The following is a 20,367-nucleotide window of genomic DNA, read 5'->3' as shown; positions in this document are numbered from 1 at the left end:
TTATAGCGGCTCGATATTTCCATTCGCGCGCATGTTATTATGCAGATAGGAGGGGAGCGTCCCGCGGTATATAATTAGCCCGGGAATATATCTGCAAATGAAATTATTTTAATATCATTTCCCGTCCCGGACGGAAGATGCCAGTGTTTGTGTTTGATGCGCGGACATATTTATAATACGTCGCGCGCAACAGCGGCGGCGGCGGCGGCCGTCGGGTGATACGCACGCGATGTAAATTACAGCGCTAGCGGATGAAAAGCCGTTTTCCCCACTTTTCAGCGCAACGCCGGAAAATATCAAAAGCCATACCCCCGCTCGGATATCGGAAACGTCGAGTGCGCCGGCCGCGTAATCTCATCTGCCGGCTGCTGTACCATCGACGTCTGTATCTCTCTCTCTCTCTTTCTCTCTCTCTCTCTCTCTCTCTCTCTGTCGTCTCTGAGCGCGTATAATAAAGCTCGCGCACCAACGCCGCGCCGTCGCCGTCGCCGCATTTAGCCGAGCGTTTCAGCGCTCGCGATTCGCGCTCGGTGCTCCGGCAACGTAAATCCGGCGCGAACTGCGCGGGCTCGGTCGCAGTTAACGTTAAACGCTAAACGACGAGTCGCCCAAGTTCGCGCATTTCTGTGAGCCGGCGAAAGAGGAGGCGGACGAAGAGGAAGAGGAGTCGCAGAGGTAGATGAAGAAGAGGATACTCGACGCTCGAGCGGACTAAATTACGGGATTCTTCTCGCGCTGCTCCGCATCGCTATTACAAATAACACACCCACACTCACACACACACACACGCACATATAGAATCGATATTGATCCGCGTGTTTCCGCGATGGCTCGTTAATGCGAGTCTCTCTCTCTCTCTCTCTCTCTCTCTCTCTCTCTCTCTCTCTCTCTTTTTCTCTCTCTCCCTCTCCATCTCCCTCTCTCGAAACTTTCCTTCGTACTAGGCGCGCACGGACGGGCGCGTATATTTCCCGGATAAGTTTTAATATCACCTCGCGGGGTCGCGGGAGAGAGAAAGATCGCGCCAGAAAGTCGGCGAGAAAGGAGCAAGAGCGTCTTGGTCCCGGCGACGAAGACGACGAACGGGAGTTTTCGCGAGGCCGCTCTCTCCGGCCACCGCTACAACTTTCAATCGTCCTCTCCTCGCCGGAGAGTCGCGTCGAATCCGGGCGACGAGGAGGACCGACGAAGCGTCCCGGGAGTGCGCTACGAACGGTCGGGGAAGTCCCGGAGCTTTCCCCCTTCGCACCAAGCCGCCGAACAACGCATCTCATTACCCCCCGCTCTTTCTCTCTCTCTCTCTCTCTCTCTGGGCACTTCGCGATCGAGTACCAGTCGGATTTCCTCGGCGACGCCGTTAAATTTGCTTTCTCTATTAGCGGCACGCGACGCGAGCGAGAAACGAGACGAATCCCCGGGAATTTTACCCGACCCGAATTCCACTCCGCGGCGGCGACCGCTCCCGAGACTCGAGTCCTTTTCCCGGCCTTTCCCGCCCGACAGGATCCCTCGCTCGGCAGGATACACGCGGTCGGGCTAAATCCCGAGGCCGGGATCCTCGCGGGCGAGTCGATAACACGAGCGCGTCGTTACGATGAACGTTCCGCGTCTCCTCGTCTGGCATATCACCGGGAAACGCGATATCGAGATATCCGCGTCATTTTACGGCCGGTGCGAAAGGTCTGTCGGGTTTGTCGAATAAAAGGGAAAGCCAATTATCCAATTTCGCAGGGTCGATCGTCCTCGCGAATAAAGTGGACAATACCGACTCGCTATTTTTTTTCGACGTCTGTATCTTCCTCTTTAATGCCCGAACTTCCCACGAGAATTGAACAGAGGAATGATAGATCAGTCTGATATCATTCTGTTACAACGCGAGAACTTCCCGCGATGTTGCACCTGTGATGTGACGTGTTACGATAAATATAGGACAGAATATCGCGGGTTAATCGAACATGATCACGGATGTGGCCGACAAGTTTCGTCGTTCGATTTGCGGATTAAAATAAGACGGATCGCCGGAATTTTCGCTTCGTCTCTCCTTCTTCTTCGCGTTCGATCAGATGAAAATTTAAATCCCCGGCTCAAGTCTCTACTTTTCCTCCTGGCTCGAGACTCTCGGTTCGACGATGAGTGCTCTCTCTCTCTCTCTCACTCTCTCACTCTCCTCTCTCCGTTTACTTCACCTGCGTCGGTAGGATGCGACGGCACGGTGCTGCGATGCGCCAACAGCCCGCGCTCGCCTTCTCGGTATCTAATTGAACGGATCTAACGCGTTAATTACGATACCGGGGACCGGAGCCACCAATATTTACACCGGTCGACTGCTCGTTACCGTTATCGTTGTTTGCACGCGGCCTCCTTAGAAACAGAGAGCGTTCTCCGATATCGCCCGAAGGCGCGCTGCGCATCGTATCGCTCCCCCTCTCATCGATTTTTCCCAACCCGGCGGAGGGAGATCATCTCTCGTCGCTGTGCGTGCGGCAAACGTGATAAAAATATGCCGGATGGAAAGATAACACGAAGTGTGAGCGAGCGGGGCGGCGCGGCGCGGCGCGGCGGCTGAAGAGAAGAAATTCAAGTGGAACCTTGTGCGAAAAAGGGAAAGATCACACGCGGCCACGTTCTCTCGACATTCGACAAGTCGTTACCGACACTTTCCTCGTATCGCTCGTTCCCGACGCGCCTCGAGCCGAGCTTCGAGCACGTTGCCGCACGAATGCAAGCACGGACCCGTTAATTCACTCGTAACAACCCCTCCTCTTCGCCCACCCCCAGGCCGATTACTATCTGCGCGACCGAACATTACCGTTATCCGCGCGCCATCGTTGCGTTCCGGCGGGCCCTCGTCGTCGCGCTGAGCGAAAAAGGATCAAGAAAATTCGTCCGATGAATACAGATAAGCGCGCGGGCCGTCACTTCCCTCCCCCCCCCCCTCCTCCTTGATGCGATCCGGCCACACGAAGGCGCGTCGTCGTTCTCGTCCTTCTCTCTTCTTTCTTCTCCCCCTTTTCCTCTCCGTATTTTGCCTCGCCGATTCGCCTCTCACGTTCGCGCTCGCGCGCGAAATTCTGTATGAGTGTACTTGGCGGGGATTTCCATAAAATTATTACACGCTCGTACGCTCGCCAAAAAATTTGCATACCGCGAGCATTCGGGCCGAGCGCGAGTGTTCAGCGGCGTCGCGAGAAAGAGAAAGAGAGAGAGAGAGAGAGAGAGAGAGAGGAAGGGAGGAGGGAGAAGCTGAATAAAAAGGTTTCGGCTTCCACCATTTCGCTCTAATCGCGTTTTCGTGTCGTCCCTGCATCGCGCGAACGGCAGACACGAGCTCTCGTGGAATATTTATCGTTTTCTCTTTTTTTTATTATTCTCTTCTCTCGCGCCCTCCCTCGAATACGCGCGCGCGCGCGCGCACTTTTGCCGTTCTCGATACGCGGCGCGCGGTGCGACGAGGCAATCTTCGATTTCCCGAGGAATAGGAATGTTCCTACGGGACGAACGGGGAACCGATATTATTACGGTTAGAGTGGAAACAATTGGAAGCGATGGGAATCGATCGACCGACTCGTGGAGTCTCCGTAGGATTTCTATTAAAAACTCTTTACGTATCTCCATGATGTTCCTCACATTATTATCGTAGGGATGTACAGTGATTACAGTACGATCGAGAATCGTGATACTGACACATACAAGTAATATATATATATATATATATATATATGTATAATCCTTAGCGATATAATACTCTATTTAGTGTCTATTTATTACTTACATATACATATACATATCAAACGCTTTCTGTCCGTAAACTCGCCTTGCCAAACGTACGTGTTACGAAATGACTCCCAATTCTCTCGTACGATCTCTCATTGCGGGTATTGCGGGAGCGCGGAGGGAGGAACGATATTTTTTTTCTCTTTATTAGAAGTCGTCTCTTTATTAGAAGGGTTATCGTGTTTAGAAAAATAAATTGGGAAATATACGCGTGTAGAAAGTAGACTCGATGTCGAGTCGAGCGTTGTCTGAATTAAGTACTCTCAGGAGCGTGAGCGAGTCTCGGATTCGAATTCGCGATATCGCGTGCGCTCAGGATCTTTCACTTCGCGATCACCTCGAGCGGTTCCAGAGCAACGTTGAGTCCGCGGAATGTGTGTTCGCCGAAAGGATAACCGAGAAGAAACTCGCGAGGCCGGTGTTCGAGAAGCGGTCGCTTTTAAGCGCGCGCGCGCGCGCGCCTTCTCGCGCGTCGCGATGAATCTCGAGGGAGTAAAAGGTGGGAGCGCGCGGTGGTGGTGGCAGCGGTAATAGCAGTAGCGCAATTATCGGTTCTGAATACCTCGGGAAAACGTACATTACGCGCACCGGCTACTTGTCGCAGCCGAGAGTAACGGAGACGCCGGAGAAAACCCGGGATGATGATGACCGTAAGCTGCGTCGGCGCCGAGTGGCTAATTCGTCCGCAGCTGATAATCACCATTCTGGGTGATGTAGCGCACCCACGGTAGCGCCTGGTAGCCGCTCTTCTCGATGATCTTCAGGTATCGTACTTGAATACCCGACGTGGTGAAGTATGGAATTTCAAACTTCACTTGGATGGGCGGTTTGCCCTCGACGTCCTCGCCGACGACCGAGGGTAGGCCAAAGTGCGCTCGCATCAGGTACTCCTTACCGCCCGGGAACGACTTGATGATCCAGGTGATGGCGCTCTGCTCCGGCGAGTACTTGACGCTGCCGATTGTGGTCTTGAACTTGGGCGAGTCAGCGTCGTTCGGCACCGGTATCACGATCTCCACATTGTTCGCCGTCGAACGTCGCTTGAATTGCGACCTCGCCTTTATCATGTACTCGACGCGGCTGTGGGCATGCCGCTCGATCACGGACTCGATCCATATGAGGGGTTTCACGTGAGTGTTCAATCGATACGACATCAGCTCGAACTCGCCGTCTGGCGGGATAAACGAGATCGTCCGGTCGTTCTCGAAACGTGACAGTCTCACGCACTGGTGGAACTTGACGTCCTCCAGCTCCACAGACTTGGACTTGCCGCGGCCGGTCGACTCAAACAGAACCTTGTCGTTCAGACCCAGCCTGAGTTCTGGCATTCCTGACAAGTAGACTCTCATCTTTATGGCACCTACGATTTCTGAGCTCAGGACATTGCCATTGGCGTTCGCCAAGAGATTCACCGACTCTATCACGTCGAGGAACACCTCATTCTTGCGGTACTTGATACCTTCTGACCGCCATGAGACAGCATTAGTCACAGCCATGGGGATTCTGGGTTGAATTTCCAGTTTATGACCCTCCTGAGTAATATACTCTTGCAAAATTTTACTGTCAGTGGTTTGAGGGTAACCAAAGTCCAACAGCTCGTCCAAGAGCTCATAGATGACGACAAAGTTGTCTCGTATACTCTCTTCTTCCAATTCTTTGAAGTATTCCTGCATGACGTGTACCACCTTGTGCAAGAACACAAACACCAGGGATATGTTGGCGTTCTTCTTCGTAGTGGATACGATATACAGATTGTTATATTTTATATATGCGTATGTACATTCTGGAGTCTGGATGATAGGAGTGAGATTGCCCTCTTCCTCGCGCTCCATCACCAGTGGCATGAACTTTTCTATGACACCAGTCTCGATGTCGCCACGGTAGTTTCGTGAGATCAGCACCTTACCCTTCACATCCAAAATGTATATCGCCGACGTCGACATCTTGTCTCAGTCTGCAAGCAAAAACAATAAAGAGAGGTTAAAGGTGTCAGCAAAATGCCTCGAGATCCGTTTAAACAAACACTAGCGATGACTACTCTGGCATATTCCTCGTGTAGAATTTGTTGCAAAAAAGCGACTGTTATCGTCGGAATAACGCGTGACTTTGAGATTGAACGCAGCCAATATTACTTGAACGTATAGGTTAGGATTGCCAGAGTAACACAGTTTCCACACGAAATTCGCAGGAATATACGAACTTGCAGAAACCGAGATGCGTACGTTATTGAGGCAAAAATAATGCTGTCAATCGAAGGTCAAGGTTGAAATAGATACGTGACGAAACATTAATTTGACTGTGTGTTTCACTGTGTGTCGAAATGCTTTACACGAAATCACTGGGGAATTCCGTAGGTGCGTGAATGTTTACCTAGGTTGCCCGCAAGAGCAATGAGCGAATCCTTCAAGAACGGCCTCGCTACCGTTTACATTTAGGTACGTGCTTTTCTCCGAGATCGACGCGGTAAGATCAAGCGACAAAAAACAAACCCAACAACACCTCGCGCTGCTAGACTGCCACTGTGGACTGTCACGAAGTTGCTCGAGACTCGCCACGTCGCGCGCATGCGTCAGCGGCTAACTTCACACGGCATATCGACCGCGGCGCTGCCTGCCGTTCGAACGCGTCGTACATACAATAGGGAGACGCTCGCGAGTCGATATTTTGCAGTTTTCGATCAAGTGCGCGAGATAATCGGACGATCGTCCGGAACTGCCGAGAGAATCGCGTCGAGCGAATAACGAGAGTCAAATTTGCTCGCATTAATCAAAGCTAAGCTGAACAATTGAAGAGCACATCCGGAAGAGCACTCGCGTCGAATCAGACAATTTGGCGTTTACCGCGTTCGCAGCGCTTCGTTTTCCAAATGTTGCAGCGGTCATGAGAGCGCGATCAATATCCGCAATTTTTCGCGCGCGGAACAGTGCACTCTGCTCGCCGCCTCAATTAACCTAATTCCCGCTGAAAGAGGATTTACGAATATCTAAGAAGAAGGGAAACGCCCCGATAAGACTATGCGCGCTCCGTTCTCCGTCTCTTAATCCGAGCTCATTCGAGCGAGTACAAATATTTCGAAAATCGCGCTTAATACTGCAGAGGTAAATCCGTACTAAGGCATTTTAATCTGTACCCCGTGTTTCACGAAACATTAAATCCTACTTGAAGCCGTTTCGTAGGAAGCGCGCTGTATCTCTCCGGCGAAGAGCGAGACAGAGAGAAAGGGGGAGAGTGCGGGGGGGAGGGGGGAGGGAGGGAGAGAATAGCACCCTCCGACATTAAGATTCTATGGAACAACTGGAAGTCATTTAATCTCGGCGGGAGATTTCAGCAGCGGCCACTTCGCGAACGGGAGAAAACGATAGCGCTGCAGGCAGGATATACCGTCGAGTTTGAAAACACGAGGAATAGACACGACTGTGTTGCAAGGCAAATTCGACGAGCGGGAATCGCGCGCGCGCGCGCGCTTTTATATTCGAAGTGAGCTTTCCAGATCTTATCGCCCGACATTTAAATAACATCCATCCGATAAAGGCTGCGAGATGGTAGAACTGCACATTCGTTCGTATACATACGAGGTGCATGGGGCAAACTGTCCCTCCCTTTTCCTCTGCTCTTCCCGAAACAACCGAGAGAAACGAAGTCGGCCAAAGCGTCGCCGAAAGAGTCAGTCCGGCGCAGAAGCTAGTCGGCCGAGTGACTGAACGTCTCGCGAAATCTTCGACTAATCGGCAAATGGCCCTCAAACGACAAACACATAGCGGCGCGCGTACGTTCAACGCGGCGCCATCGATTTTCCTCGCGCGTTGTCTGCCGAATATGCCGATAGACGCGGCGCGATAGCGTCGCATTAAACTGACTGCAAATACACGTCGACGGTGATTGCCGGCTTACAGATTCTGTCGAAATAAAACGTTTCGCGCGCATTTCCGGACGAAAAACGTCGACACGCGCGACACGTCGCGTTTCGCGTTTCGCGCGATATAAAAGCTCTCTCTCTCTCTCTCTCTCTCTCTCTCGCTCGCTCGCGCTCACGCCGACAGAGAACCGTAAGCTACTGCAGCTTCATAAAGTATCGGTACTTACCCGTATCCCTTATCCCGTCGAGCCGTGATACGATATACGACGCGATATTACGTGTCGCAAAAGTAAATCGCGCGGAAGGAAAATTATGGGAATAAAAGCGGCCGTCGACGGGCAGGCTCGCTCGCTCGCTCGCTCGCTCGCTCGCATTATTCTTCTATCGCGTAATCGACATTCGCCGACGCGTCGATTTGTTGCGTATTTTAATTGAACACCGCGCGATTCCGCAGCGCTGTTTTAACGCGCCGCGTGCTCGCTGCAGCGTTAAAACGCGATTTGTGCGCGGCGTAAAAGCCCCGGCCGCGTCTAACCGATTGAACGTTTATAACGGGCATCAAAAGGCGCGCTTCCGGCCGCCGTCCGAAAATCACCGCTGTACTCGTTCAACTATTCACAAGCGGTCGATCCAACCGTGTTATCTGCGGTCAGCGTGACGCACCCATTAGGTACTGCGATCGCGCTTATTTTCGCTTGCGCCGACACGATCGGCAGGTCGACGCGGGCGGTTCTACAGCTCGAAAACGCTGGCAACGAACGCTGGCCCTTCTGCCGCTTTTTCGACCGACCGAACGAACAATCACCGTCGACACTTTCAACACCGCGCTCGCAGATAAGTCGGCCGATTTCGATAGCGCGCTTGAGCATCGCCGTCGGTATTCCGAAACGAGCTTTACTTCGCTAGCCTGATCGAAGCGCTGCGAAGCGACAAATGCGATTGCGAGCGCGAGTCGGGACTACGCGACGGATAGAAAATCGTCGCGGCCGTGATCAACATATTTTTGCTATCGTCGAAAAAATTTTATCCTTTTAACGACTGTGCGGCTTCGTTTCGGTGAGATACATTTCGCCGAATGCTCCTGTGCGGTGAATATGTGGGGAAAAAATGCGCGATGTGCACGGCGGCGAAGATAGAATTTCTCTCTCTCTCTCTCTCTTTCTTTTTTTCGTCATTCCCTGTCCGAGGTTTCGACCCTTCTGTTATCCCAGAGAGCAATGAAATTATACCGACGGGCGAGAAGGACGGGAGGGGGGAGGGTTCAACTAGCGGTTCTTTTCGCCGACGCGAATGAATTTAAATCGCGACGATCGAGCTTAACGCGCCGCCGTAATTTATGTTGCGAAAAATTGCGACGATATTTCCGTCCGTCGGATGACGGCCGCGGGATGACCGGTGCGGGCGGCGGGGGATACAATATCATCCTCCCCGTCGTCCTAATGAATACATTAACCGCGCGATGAGCGACGGGCGGCGGCGTACGCGTTCGCGCGTGTGATCAAATTCTCCGGTAGTTTTAGCATAAAATATTGAGATCAGATACGGATCCATACGGCGCCCCGATCGTATGCATCCGGATGTGTTTGCTCGGTAAGCATTCCCCGGTATTTAGGAAAACAGGCTTGGCCGGCACGAGTCCCGATTTCCTATTTTCAATTGAATATCAGCCCGCCGCCGCGCCGCCGTCGCCGTCGACGTGAAACGCGTAGCCTGCACCCTGATAAATATTTCATAGCGATCCCTGGTTACCGCGGGCAACGTCACCGCGAATATTATTACGCGCGAGTACGTCTCGGCGATATAGCCGTGAAACGCGTTATTTGTCGAGACTTGTCAAAATCTGTCGGAGCAATAATCGGGCTAGTGAATAATCGGCGTTCCCGAATTAGTTCGTGCCGATGCGCGCGCGGTTATAATGTTTCTGCGATACCGATACCGATACCGATACGCGAATATCATTTGTGTGAAGAAGATATTTCGCGGTAATACGGCACGGTAATATAAAACTGTTATCGATATATCACCTGCGCGTTGCGCGAGCAATAATGATCAATACCATTACGCAAATGACACCGGTATCGCTTACATCGCCGGCGCGATGGCACCAGCCGGACATCGCACCGGCGACATTGTACACATCGCGCGTAATTAACGCGATGTTATTATTTAGTTACATACCCGATATTTTCCCGAGCACACCTACACTTCAGACGAAGGCGGCGAGTGTCCGTCCGACAGCGCAGCGGTTAAACAGCGTTTCCTCTTTCGTGCGCTACTAACGACACTCCCCGACCGTGAATTAATCATGAGCTCGAAAATCATTCGTCGCGTACGGCTTATGCATCCGGCGGAGTATTCGCCAACCGGGCGAATATTTACCGGAGCACGATCGGGCCGCGCGCGCGCTGAGTCGCGCGCACTGTTTGCGACAAATTCCACGGGAGATTCCATTGTAATTGAACGAGGCTGACTCGATTATAAAGTCAAATCATCAGCAGGTGAAGACGGAAGGAGTTCTTCCTTCCAGCGTGCGAAGGCGAATGCGTTTCTCTCCCTTCGTCGTCTTCCCTTCGCCGGCGTAACTCACCCTCTTTGTCCGCCTCTCTTTTTCGCGCTCGCTCTTACCATGCACGAGCGGCGCTGAATCGAGGTACAGAGACAATGTCGACGGCGTCGTCGCTGTCGTCGCAGTCGTTGTCACCGTCGTCGTCTTCTTGGGGGCCTCCTCTCGCACCGCGTCCAATCCGCGAAGCGCTTCAGAAAGACCGTTCTGAGGAATCTGGGAAACTCACTAAGTCCGCACGAGCGAATTACCGGCGATGTTAAGAAGCGAGAAGCTCTCGACAAAAATTTACCTCTTCCTCTCCTCCATTCCTCACTTTCTCTCTTTCTCCGCCGAAAAGGATAGAATCACCGCTGTCGTGGGATTTTCAGCGGGGCGAAATGTCAGCTTGAATTTATTGCAAAAACTGAAATAATACGCTGGCAGAGACAGCGCAATAACGGGGGCGCTTTCATCAGTCAACGTTACAATTCGACTATAATAAAAAAAGAGGAAGAAAAAATCTAGAGAGGGTGAGAGAGAGAGAGAGAGTGAGAGAGAAAGAAGACGGTTGAAAACTTTTGTCGTATATCTATTTCGAGATTAAACTATTTCGAGGACTCGTCGCAGTGCACCGTAAGAATTCCGAGAACAATTCCCATACGCCCTAAAATTAATCACATGCACCATCGTGCTGCTCCCTTCCCCCCTTTTCCACGCGCGCTACTATTTCCCACGGATGATTAAGGGGTCAGATTACTGAAAAATCGTGCTTGTTTTTGATAATGATTTTGTGACGAACTGAATAAATGTGCAAGAATGAAAATTTTACATGCATTTATATAACATACGAAGAGTAGACGAATTTTGTTTTTAAACAGATACTCATATAAATGTACGTCCACTTAAATTTTAAGCGCGTTTTTCTCGAAATTTTGTTGTTCAACTTTTTGCAGTGATTTCTCCGAAACTGAGCTTCGTATCGATTTGAAATTTTAAAGCAATAATGTTTGTTCATGCGGCTCTCAGGCGAACTATAGACAACTCCGTCAAAATATTTCATTTCGAGATATTAATTTTTTTATTGTAAAAGAACTGAAAAATTTGAATGTTTTCCTAATAATAGCTGCCATTTTGTTAATTTTGTTCGATTTTTTTTTCTAGTAGTTCACCGGATAATGATAAGCCTCCTCAAGATTTCTAGCTAAAATTCGCTCTGATCGGACACCACTGAGAGCCGAGATATTATTGCAAAAACGATAACTTGAAAGAAAAAAGGAGAGTATATTTCAGCTATATATATCGTATATTTATACGAATATATGTGTGAATAAACAAATTTTTTCTGCTCTTCATATGTTGTACAACTATACCTAAAATTTTCATTCTCGCACATTCATTCAGTTCGTCACAAAATATTATCAGAAACAAGCACGATTTTTCAGCAATCTGACCCTCCAGTCCCTTTAATGAATATTAATTCCTTCCTTTTTCGCGGCTGACGATCAGCCGAATCGGCAACGCGCGTCTCGACGCTCGTGGAAGCTACCGAAACGAAACATCCATGGGTCGGGGCTTGATAGGGTTCCGGAAAAATGATAAGATTAAACCCTGAGAGAACCAAAGAGAGCTTCTCGTCGGTGTCGATATTTTCCTCGCTAGCTCGCGCGCGCGCACGCGAATGAAACGTCAAACCGAAGATAAAGTGATGCAGTACGTACAAGGTTGAGAGAGGTCGGCAACGCAGTTATATTACACGTCTATTCCTGGAGCCGCTCCTCTGGGGAATGAGCGAGCTATATCAGAAAGCAAGAGGAGGAGGAGGAGGAGGAGGAGGCGGAGGGCGGCGGGAAAGTTAGAGCCGCCCGGGGGATCGGTACGGCCGATAATTGAGGCTTGAATTAAATTAGCCCCGGTTCCATTCCAGAACGACTGAAAGTCTCGCGCGTTACACACACTACGCGATAACCGAGTTGACCCATGCCGGCCGATCTAATCGCGATTATCGATCACACACCGCTCTTACGCCGAGATTTCATTAGGATCGATATCGCGCTGTCGGTTAAATCGGTTAGGCAAGATGCATAATGGATTAAGCAATCGCACGTGGTCTCCATAGCGATCGGAGAGCCTACTTTTGACTTCTCGACTCTCCGTCTCTCTCCCTCTCTCTGTCTCTTCCTCCCCCTTCCCTTCCTTTCCCCGGCCCGCTCTCGTCGGAACGTTCCTCGCGCGTGATTACAATTAATAATTCTCGCGGATTTCCAATCGGGCCCGACAGTGGAGGTAAGAGTGACGTCGATGGTCAAAGCGACGAGTATAATTCGCGCTTTCCTGCTGACGCAATTGGGTGATGGAGGAGGAGGGACGCGGGAGGGAGAGGGAGAGGAAAGAGGCGGCGCGTCGAATCGCGAAAAATAAGCCGGAAGCGGCGGGCAACTCCTATCTCGTATTTCTCCCGCGAAGGGGCCCGGAAAGTTCTGAATATCAAAGTTGTAATTTATCGTAAGAACTTATTCCGGTGGCGCGACCGTCCCGTATTTATTATCGTCGTCAATTTTTCGTTCCGCGCCACCGAGATGTCGGTGTACACCGCGCAGAATGGTTACAGGATGTACGGCGTGACGCCGTTGCCAAAAGAAACCGTGGATCCTCCCTCTCGCTCGCTCGCTCGCTCGCTCGCCCGCCCACCCCCCCCACCCCCCCCCTTCGTCACCCATTTACGCGAGATAAATTATATTACGCGAGTAAAACGCGCAAACCCACCGACGCTGCTCCGGCTGGCCTCGGCAACCGGCGACGAAACATAACCGCGCCGACTAAGTGGATTCACTTAAGAGTTTAATCATTTATGTACGCCACGAGAGTCTCTTTTATGCGCGCGCACGCGCCGCGACATTATAACGAGAAAATCCATTAAGACGCCTCGCCAAACGACCAGACGATTGAAACAAACGAGAAGAAAAGAACAAAAATCGCGGCGGTCCCTGCCTCTTCGAGTGAGAAATTGCCGCTCGGCGATGACGCGCGCGCGTTACCTCCTCGCAGCTCTCGCGATTGTACCGACCGGAGAAATTGGTTCGTACTACGTGTATAATTCCGCAATCTGCCTTCTAATTAATCCATTTCCCGTTTCAGCAGCGAATTAACAAACGCGCCGCCGACGCGGCTGTTGCTGTCAACGGGCAGCGAAAAGAGGAAGAAAGAAAGTGAAACGGAGAGAGAGAAGAGAGAGAGAGGGAGAGAGAAAGAGAGAAAGACTCCTATCGGGGGGGGGGGGGACGCGGGGGTATGGATAATGTAGTCGCGATTAAAAATTTAAATCAGCCATCGGCGCGGCGAGAGAAAGTTCGGACCGATGAAGCGACGACATGGCACCGTTGCCGTCGTCGTAGTCGCCGTCGTCGCCGTCGTCGCCGTCGCCGTTAACCCTAAGTAGAAACGGTGCGGAGAAGTGCACCGCGACGGGGTGAGGAGGAAGGGGGAGGGGTGAGTAGGCGGTGCGGAAACGAGAGTAGATTGAAACCAGAAGGAGAGGGTTGATCAGCGAGATGTCTTGCGGGGAGGGTAAGTTTCTCGGTGCAATCAGTGCCTCGCTATCAACCCTCCCGCGTCTCCTCCCTCGCCCGGCCGCAGCTGGTCCTTGTTCTTTCTCTAAGCGGTATCAAGCGCCGTCTCCAGTCGCTATATTCCGCGCGTTTCCCTGTTCTTCTCGTTTCCACGACGCCACGCGGAACTTAAGATAATGCGGCCGCCACCGTCGCCGTCGTCGTTGAGAGCGCTTGGTGGTTTGCTCGCTGATGGCGGAGAGAGTTCGACGGTGCTTTTTGCGTACGAGCGAGCGAAGTTCTCGAGCGAACTGAGCTCTCGCGCGAGCGAAGAGACTGCGATCGCAATTCTGATCGACTGAATTCGTCATTTTCCCCGAAGAGGGAAGAAGAAGAAGAAGAAGAAGAAGAAGAAGAAGAAGAAGAAGAGAGAGAGAGAGAGAAAGGAAAACGCATCTTGCATCGATCACAATTTACCTGGCTATGGGAGGGAGGAGGAGAGGGAAGAACTTTTATCCCGGTTAATTATTCCGAACGTCTGTCAGACCAGAACGAACACTTACACTTGAGAGAGAAAAAATACGAATGAGAATGATTTAGCGAGCCCCGTCGTCTGGACGTTCGAGAAATAAATTCGGATTTCATTAGCGAGACGCAACTTCGTTGCCGCCTGGATCGCACGGCAGAATCAATTAACAAGCGCGCTTTAGTCGCGCTGTACGCCGCGTACTCGAGAGATTCGCGCGCGCCCCGAGTTTTGTAAATTCAGAAGCGGCCGACGATCGATCGGATCGCCGCATCGTGTCGCGTCACGTGCCTCATGCAGTGTGAGAGATTCACCGCGGAACCGGACGCGGTGCATCCAATGGATCAACGATTTTTTAACAAAAAAAAATAAAAAAAAGAGAGAGAGAGAGAAGCAAGAAATGACGAATGGCAATCCCCGGGAGAGATGCGTTCGCACAGATAAGCCTATTGTTGTAATTATAAGAGTGGACAAAAGCCCATTCCCGCGGATGACGGCTTTGGTTGTACAAACGCGGAGTGGATTCCAGCGCGTCCCCGCGGCGGAACAGGCCGGGATGCGCGAGTCTGCTCGCTGATCTCTCGCTAGAGCAACGGCGATCTGATCGATTTTAATCTCTATCTCGTCGCTTTAATAAACGCGCGGCGCGCGAGTGCCGCTCGCGCTGAGAAAAGAAACGAGAAGTGCCGCGGGTGCGGTGCACAAATGCACAAACACACACATACACACACACACACACACACACACACACACACACACACACAAGCGTACACAAAACGCTGTATCGGATTCTCGTTTGTGCTTACAGACCGACGTCCTCGCCGAGTGGCCGCCCAACAACGTCCCGCCGCATCTCGACGTGCACGGAACGAGCGCGAGCTGGGCAACCCATGGCGCGAGCCCGAGCCATTCTCATCCGAGATGTTTTGAGAGAGCAATTTAACTTGGACCACGGTCGGTCGGGGTCGGCGGAATAAAAGCGGCGTCGCGAGCGCGATGCACGAGCGGACTACGGCGGCGGACCGCGGCACGAGGAAGTCGCGCGACCGGGCGAATTAGCGGGGCCGTCCGCGGCGAATTCGCGCTCCTTCTCCCCCAGGGTGACACGTCCTCCCCCCCCCCTTCGCCCCCCCTTCGCCCCCCGCCCCGGCCGGCTCTCTCGAGACCTCGGCTGTCCTCACCGACACCTCGACGACCAAGGTCGCCGCGCACGGTTATGCTGGTGGCGTCGCTGCAGGTGGCCGCCAGCAAATGCTGTCATGCTGCTGCCATGCCAGCCGGCGGCCCGGAGCCGGCCGCTGGCCGCGAGGAGTCCGATCGGACCCAGGTCTATCCGCAGCTCCTGCATAGGACTCGTCGTCTTCCTGATCGTCCTGTCAAGCCTGACCGGCAACGGCCGGGCAGCCTCTCAGCCAGTGACCCGCTACGCCTCGCGCATCGTCGAGACCAAGAGCGGACAGATACGTGGAATACTTCAGGTATGTGTCGATTCTTTTCTCATTCCGACCATCGGTCGCTCAGGGTGGGAGCGAGCGCCTCCCGACGGTGCTGGCGGCGGCGGTGACCAAGAGTGGTCGGCAAGAGACAGAGGAGGGTGTCGAACGGCGAAACTCGTCGACAGGATTTCGGGTGTCCCGCAGGTGGAGAGGAGAACTCGACACGCGCGCGAGCATCGTCCCGGACACGGCTCGAGCCCGCTTGTAAATACTGGGTATCGCGAATCGGCTCGTCGACGGCATCACCGGTCGCGTCGCGCTGTTTCCGCGGTGCGTTCGAAACGCGAGCGCGCAACCGTGCCCAGGGCGGAGATTTATCGCCGGGTCGACGCGCAGGTTTTTCCGTTCGACGTCCGAGCGGTACGTTCGCCGCGCGGATGTTCGGGAACGTCAATTACTCGCGCGCGCGACGTGGCGTTCTTTATGACCTTCAAATTGAAATTCGTCCCGCCGGCGGCACGGCAAGGCGCCGAGAGACTTGCGAAGGCGACAATTTTGCGTCGTGAGTTTCAACGAGTCGCGCCGGAGGTGAACGGGAGTTTCGCGCTGAGGATAGACAAGCTGACGTGTGTGTGTGTGTGTGTGTGTGTGTGTGTGTGTGTGTGGGGGGGGGGGGGGGGGGGGGGGTGTGTGTGTGGTGTGTGTGTGTGTGCATGTTCGTGCAGAAATCGATTCGCGGCTATTTTGCTCGTAGGTCTATTCTTCCTGTTTACAGAGGGTCCGGGCAGCGGTTACGATGATGCTGGATATGATGACATGGATATTTGGACACCGTGTGTACAGAATGGGATAATATCTTGGACGCGGAATTAATCTCCCGCCGCGATTCGTAAACGAACTGTGAATCAATTTTGGCCAAACGCGCGCGCGCATGTACATGCATGCATCCAGTTAAATATCTTGTTAACTAATATTAGAATAATTATGATAATATCGACGGTATTTCGTATTGACAATGCTCCACCAGCGAGCGCATTAATATTCATATTAACAATTTGCTGCTCATCTGTACGATGGACGTTGCAACGATAATAATGATAATGGAAATATTAACGATGCACACGTATCTGTCGCCGCGAGGGAAATTACAAAGTATTTGCCGAGTGCGCCAATACACACACACACACACATACACACGCACACACGCACGCACACACACGCGCACACATACATTTCCGTCTCGCGAAATTTTTTATCGCTCGCGCGATCATTCATCATCCGCGATCTGCCTTCGGAGAAAGAAAGAAAGACCGAAATAAGTATTACGGCGCTTAATGCCCTCCAATTAACATACCGCAGAGCATTTGTGCACAACGGTGCATTAATCTCGCGACTTTAATTATTTCCACATTAGCGTTGTCTTTGCGCCGCCTCCTAAATTTGATCGTCTCGCTCTCTCTGTATTCCCCGTTTCTTCTATCCCCCCTCCCCCCCCGTGTCTCATCTTTACCCTCTTCTCTCTGCGGCTATCTCTCTTTCTTTCTCTCTCCCCTTCTCTCCCTTTCTCATCACTTCTTCCATCCAATTTAACTCGTCGTTCTCTCAGTACTCAACATCTTTTCCTTTTTCTGCCCCTTCTCCGTCTCCACCTCATGCCCCTCACCCGTACTCTTTCATTAAATGCGTTACTGTCCTCCTATCACTCCCACAAACTTCGCAGACCGCCCCCGCCTTCCTCGCCAGCCGCGTCACTTTTCTCTTTTCCCGTCCCTTTAACTTATTACCGCATCTAAATCTTGCTGTCGACCCGACACGTTGAAAGTTCCTTTTGCCTGCTAAGTATCTGAACCGAGCGATAGCTCTTTACCTCCTTGCACTACTCGACGCGCTACAGAGCTCTAATTAACCAAGAACACACGTGCCCGCGATCGTTACTCCTCTCTTTTTCGCCGTATCTTTTTTCTTCTGTTTTAGCCAAACGTCACTTTCTCGAAAAGAATGGAGAGGGAGAATGCAAAGAGAGAGAGAGAGAGAGAGAGAGAGAGAGAGAGACAGAGAGAAAGAGAGAGAGAGAAAAAGAGAAAAAGAAAACGCAACAAGGTCCTCGTCAAAGGGTACAACGTAAAACAATTACAGCTGAAACAAGCTTTCATTGCGCGACTCGCGGGGAATTTCGCAATCGGAATTAAAACAATTAAATTTGAAATGACGTGCTGCGGGAAAATCCCCCGGTTTTATCCAGCTATTTCCGATACACACAGCGCATACAGCCAATACGCTCCGGTCGAAGCGACCAGAGAGAGAGAGAGAGAGAGAGAGAGAGAGAGAGAGAGAGAGAGAGAGAGAGAGAGAGAGAGAGAGAGAGAGAGAGAGAGAGAGAGAGAGAGAGAACGAGAGCGCGGTTCGATATCTCCGATGGCTCCAACGACAGCGAAATTTTTTCAGGAGACAATCCGCTGGCAGCTCGTCTATCGGAGCCGAAGCGTTTTCACAACACCGATCAGTCAGAGCGAGGCGAGGCCGATTTGACGTTTACTGCGACATTCGCTACGCCTGATGGTAGACATCAATTACGTCTAATAGATATTCATATCGACAAGAGGCGGATCGATGGATGTCCGATGATTCCTCCTCCCTTCCCTCTGCCTCCTGCAGCCAATAACCGCTCGCAGTTCCCGCCAGCGTGTTGGCGCGACTCGTTCGCGCGCTTGGCGTTGAAGTAACTGCGGCGCGACGCGCCGGCGGGATATATCACGGGCGAAAATGATTTCGCGATTCGCGCGACCGTGGCCTCGCGGTCGCGGGAGTGAAATCGGCCAATTCGATATCGGGGTCAGTCGGTATCAATTCGCACGGAATCGTCCGCCACACTCGACGAATGTAGCAGCGATTTCTCTCTCTCTCTCTCTCTCTCTCTCTCTCTCTCTCTCTGTCTGTCTGTCTGTCTGTCTCTCCTTCTCCATCTCGTAGCGATCGTTATTTAACTTTGCGACGCTCGATATATTTACGCGCGTCGCCGCCGTTGCTTCGGCGAGTGTTGCTGCGCCGCGCGCGAAATTACGAATCGCGTTTTCTCGCTCTCGAAATTGCAGCACGTCGGGAACGATCGCGAGAACGGGCGCGAGCGTTAATCCCCCGAGCCAATTACTGCAATCCCGCAATTTCGTCTCCGCGTTATCGCGCCGTAAGACGCTGTAAATTGCGCGAAATACCTCGAGTGCGCCGCCACGGCGCGAAACTTCGATACGTCGCGTCGACTGCGATGTAAATTTATTTACACCGACGACAGGACGAGAGAGCGGACGGGAGAGGAGGAGGAGGGGGGAGGGGGCGAAGAGGAAGAAAAAGGGAGGAAAAGAGAGTAACCGAGAGAGGGAGAGGTGGGCAGACACAAACGAAGAAGAGTGACGATGGCACGACCGACGGAGTGAAATATATTTCGGACGCGAGTTAAATATTTATGGCGAGTTTGATGGTGAAATATTTATAGCGCTCGTCCGTCGATCCGGCGTATGCGGCGAGCGGTATCCTTATCGCGATACTTAGCCGAGAGAGCCGAGAGAGATCCAATTAAAACACAAAGTCCTGCGTCCTGCGGCGGATATTACTCAGACTCGATCCGCTCCGTCGCTCTCAACGCCTCATTTTGTCGGTACACAGAAGGGATCGTCGGGATTGAGGCCGTGAATGAGACGCGCCCGCGGATTATGGGGCAACACTGCCGCCGCTGTCGTCTCCGTCTGCGTCTTCGTCGTCGTCGTCGCGATTGAAACATCCGTATGGATCAGTCGCCGTATGGAGCAGTCGCTTTGGCGGAATTGCGGATCCGCAATTTACCGGCCTTTTTTCGCCCGACGGTCTCCGGGCGGATGGATGGATAACGAGAAAACTTTTTCGCTCAGGACGCCTCGTGGCCTTTACATTACGTCGTAACGCGCCGCAACTCACGCTTGTCGTTTTTGTTCCCGCTTCGCTCGGCCCGGGCTCTCTCTCTCTCTCTCTCTCTCTCTCTCTCGCGCGCGCGCGCGCACACCTTCGCGTTCGCGCCCTCGGTCCATTTCGCGCGATCGAGTGCTGCACGTTTTGCCGGCAGGAAAACATTGCTCTGTCAAACGCCGCTTCGCTACACAACGAACGTGTGTACGTACATACGGACAAACGAGAGAGAGAGAGAGAGAGAGAGAGAGAGAGAGAGAGAGAGAGAGAGAGAGAGAGAGAGAGAGAGAGAGAGAGAGAGCGAGCAGCAGACAGACGAGCGAGCGCTCCTCTCCGGCGGCGTGATATATAAGCAGAATTGTTTTGCATATTGCCGACCGTATATATCAAGGTACATTCAGGTACACCTCAGGTATACCGAGAAGCGGTCGCCGCGCTGCATCCCGGACCGCGCGCCATCGATTATCATTACGATTGCGGACTACGAGCGGGCTTAGGACGCGCGCGCGTTCATCCGTTATTCTATACGCGGTTATATATACGCACGTCGAGCGCGAGATGTATCGACGCGCGGAATATTTATCAACCGCCTACGAAATACAGCTTACCGCGGAATATCGAGTTTTCCCGCGCATGCAGAATCCCCGATGAAATTTCCCGCCGGAAAATTCGATCCGCCCGCTTACGGCGAACCTTACGGCTTCGAACTAGCCACGCGCGCGCGCGCGCGCGCGCGCTCGCTCGTCTCC

General features: G+C 52.4%; 2 protein-coding genes across 7 annotated transcripts in view; one reads left to right on the top strand and one right to left on the bottom strand.

The window, feature by feature from the left end:
* Positions 1–3,739: 3,739 nt before the first annotated feature.
* Positions 3,740–20,367, bottom strand: part of AP-1mu (adaptor protein complex 1, mu subunit) — a 42,219-nt gene continuing 25,591 nt past the window's right edge. Inside the window, exons 1-2 of one of the 3 annotated variants that reach the window (XM_011143337.3) lie at positions 5,997–6,321; positions 3,740–5,728 (exon numbers count right to left, since the gene is read on the bottom strand). In XM_011143337.3, coding sequence (XP_011141639.1) covers positions 4,449–5,717 — 1,269 coding nt within the window. In that variant the 5' untranslated portion in view covers positions 5,718–5,728; positions 5,997–6,321 and the 3' untranslated portion in view covers positions 3,740–4,448. Of the gene's footprint in view, positions 5,729–5,996; positions 6,322–20,367 lie in introns of those variants that run through there. The other 2 variants (XM_011143335.3, XM_011143336.2) reach the window with 2 other exon arrangements.
* The window catches only part of NLG-5 (neuroligin 5), a 42,060-nt gene continuing 36,719 nt past the window's right edge, over positions 15,027–20,367 (top strand). For 2 of the 4 annotated variants that reach the window (XM_011143348.2, XM_025307146.1), the window contains exon 1: positions 15,027–15,724. In XM_011143348.2, coding sequence (XP_011141650.1) covers positions 15,506–15,724 — 219 coding nt within the window. In that variant the 5' untranslated portion in view covers positions 15,027–15,505. Of the gene's footprint in view, positions 15,725–18,050; positions 18,242–20,367 lie in introns of those variants that run through there. The other 2 variants (XM_025307148.1, XM_025307147.1) reach the window with 2 other exon arrangements.

The sequence above is a fragment of the Harpegnathos saltator genome, unplaced genomic scaffold (genome assembly GCF_003227715.2).
Source record: "Harpegnathos saltator strain DR-91 unplaced genomic scaffold, Hsal_v8.6 scaffold830, whole genome shotgun sequence".
NCBI classification, from domain to species: domain Eukaryota; kingdom Metazoa; phylum Arthropoda; class Insecta; order Hymenoptera; family Formicidae; genus Harpegnathos; species Harpegnathos saltator.
Note: the sequence above shows the minus strand (reverse complement) of the source record. Positions and strands in the feature narration are given on the sequence as shown.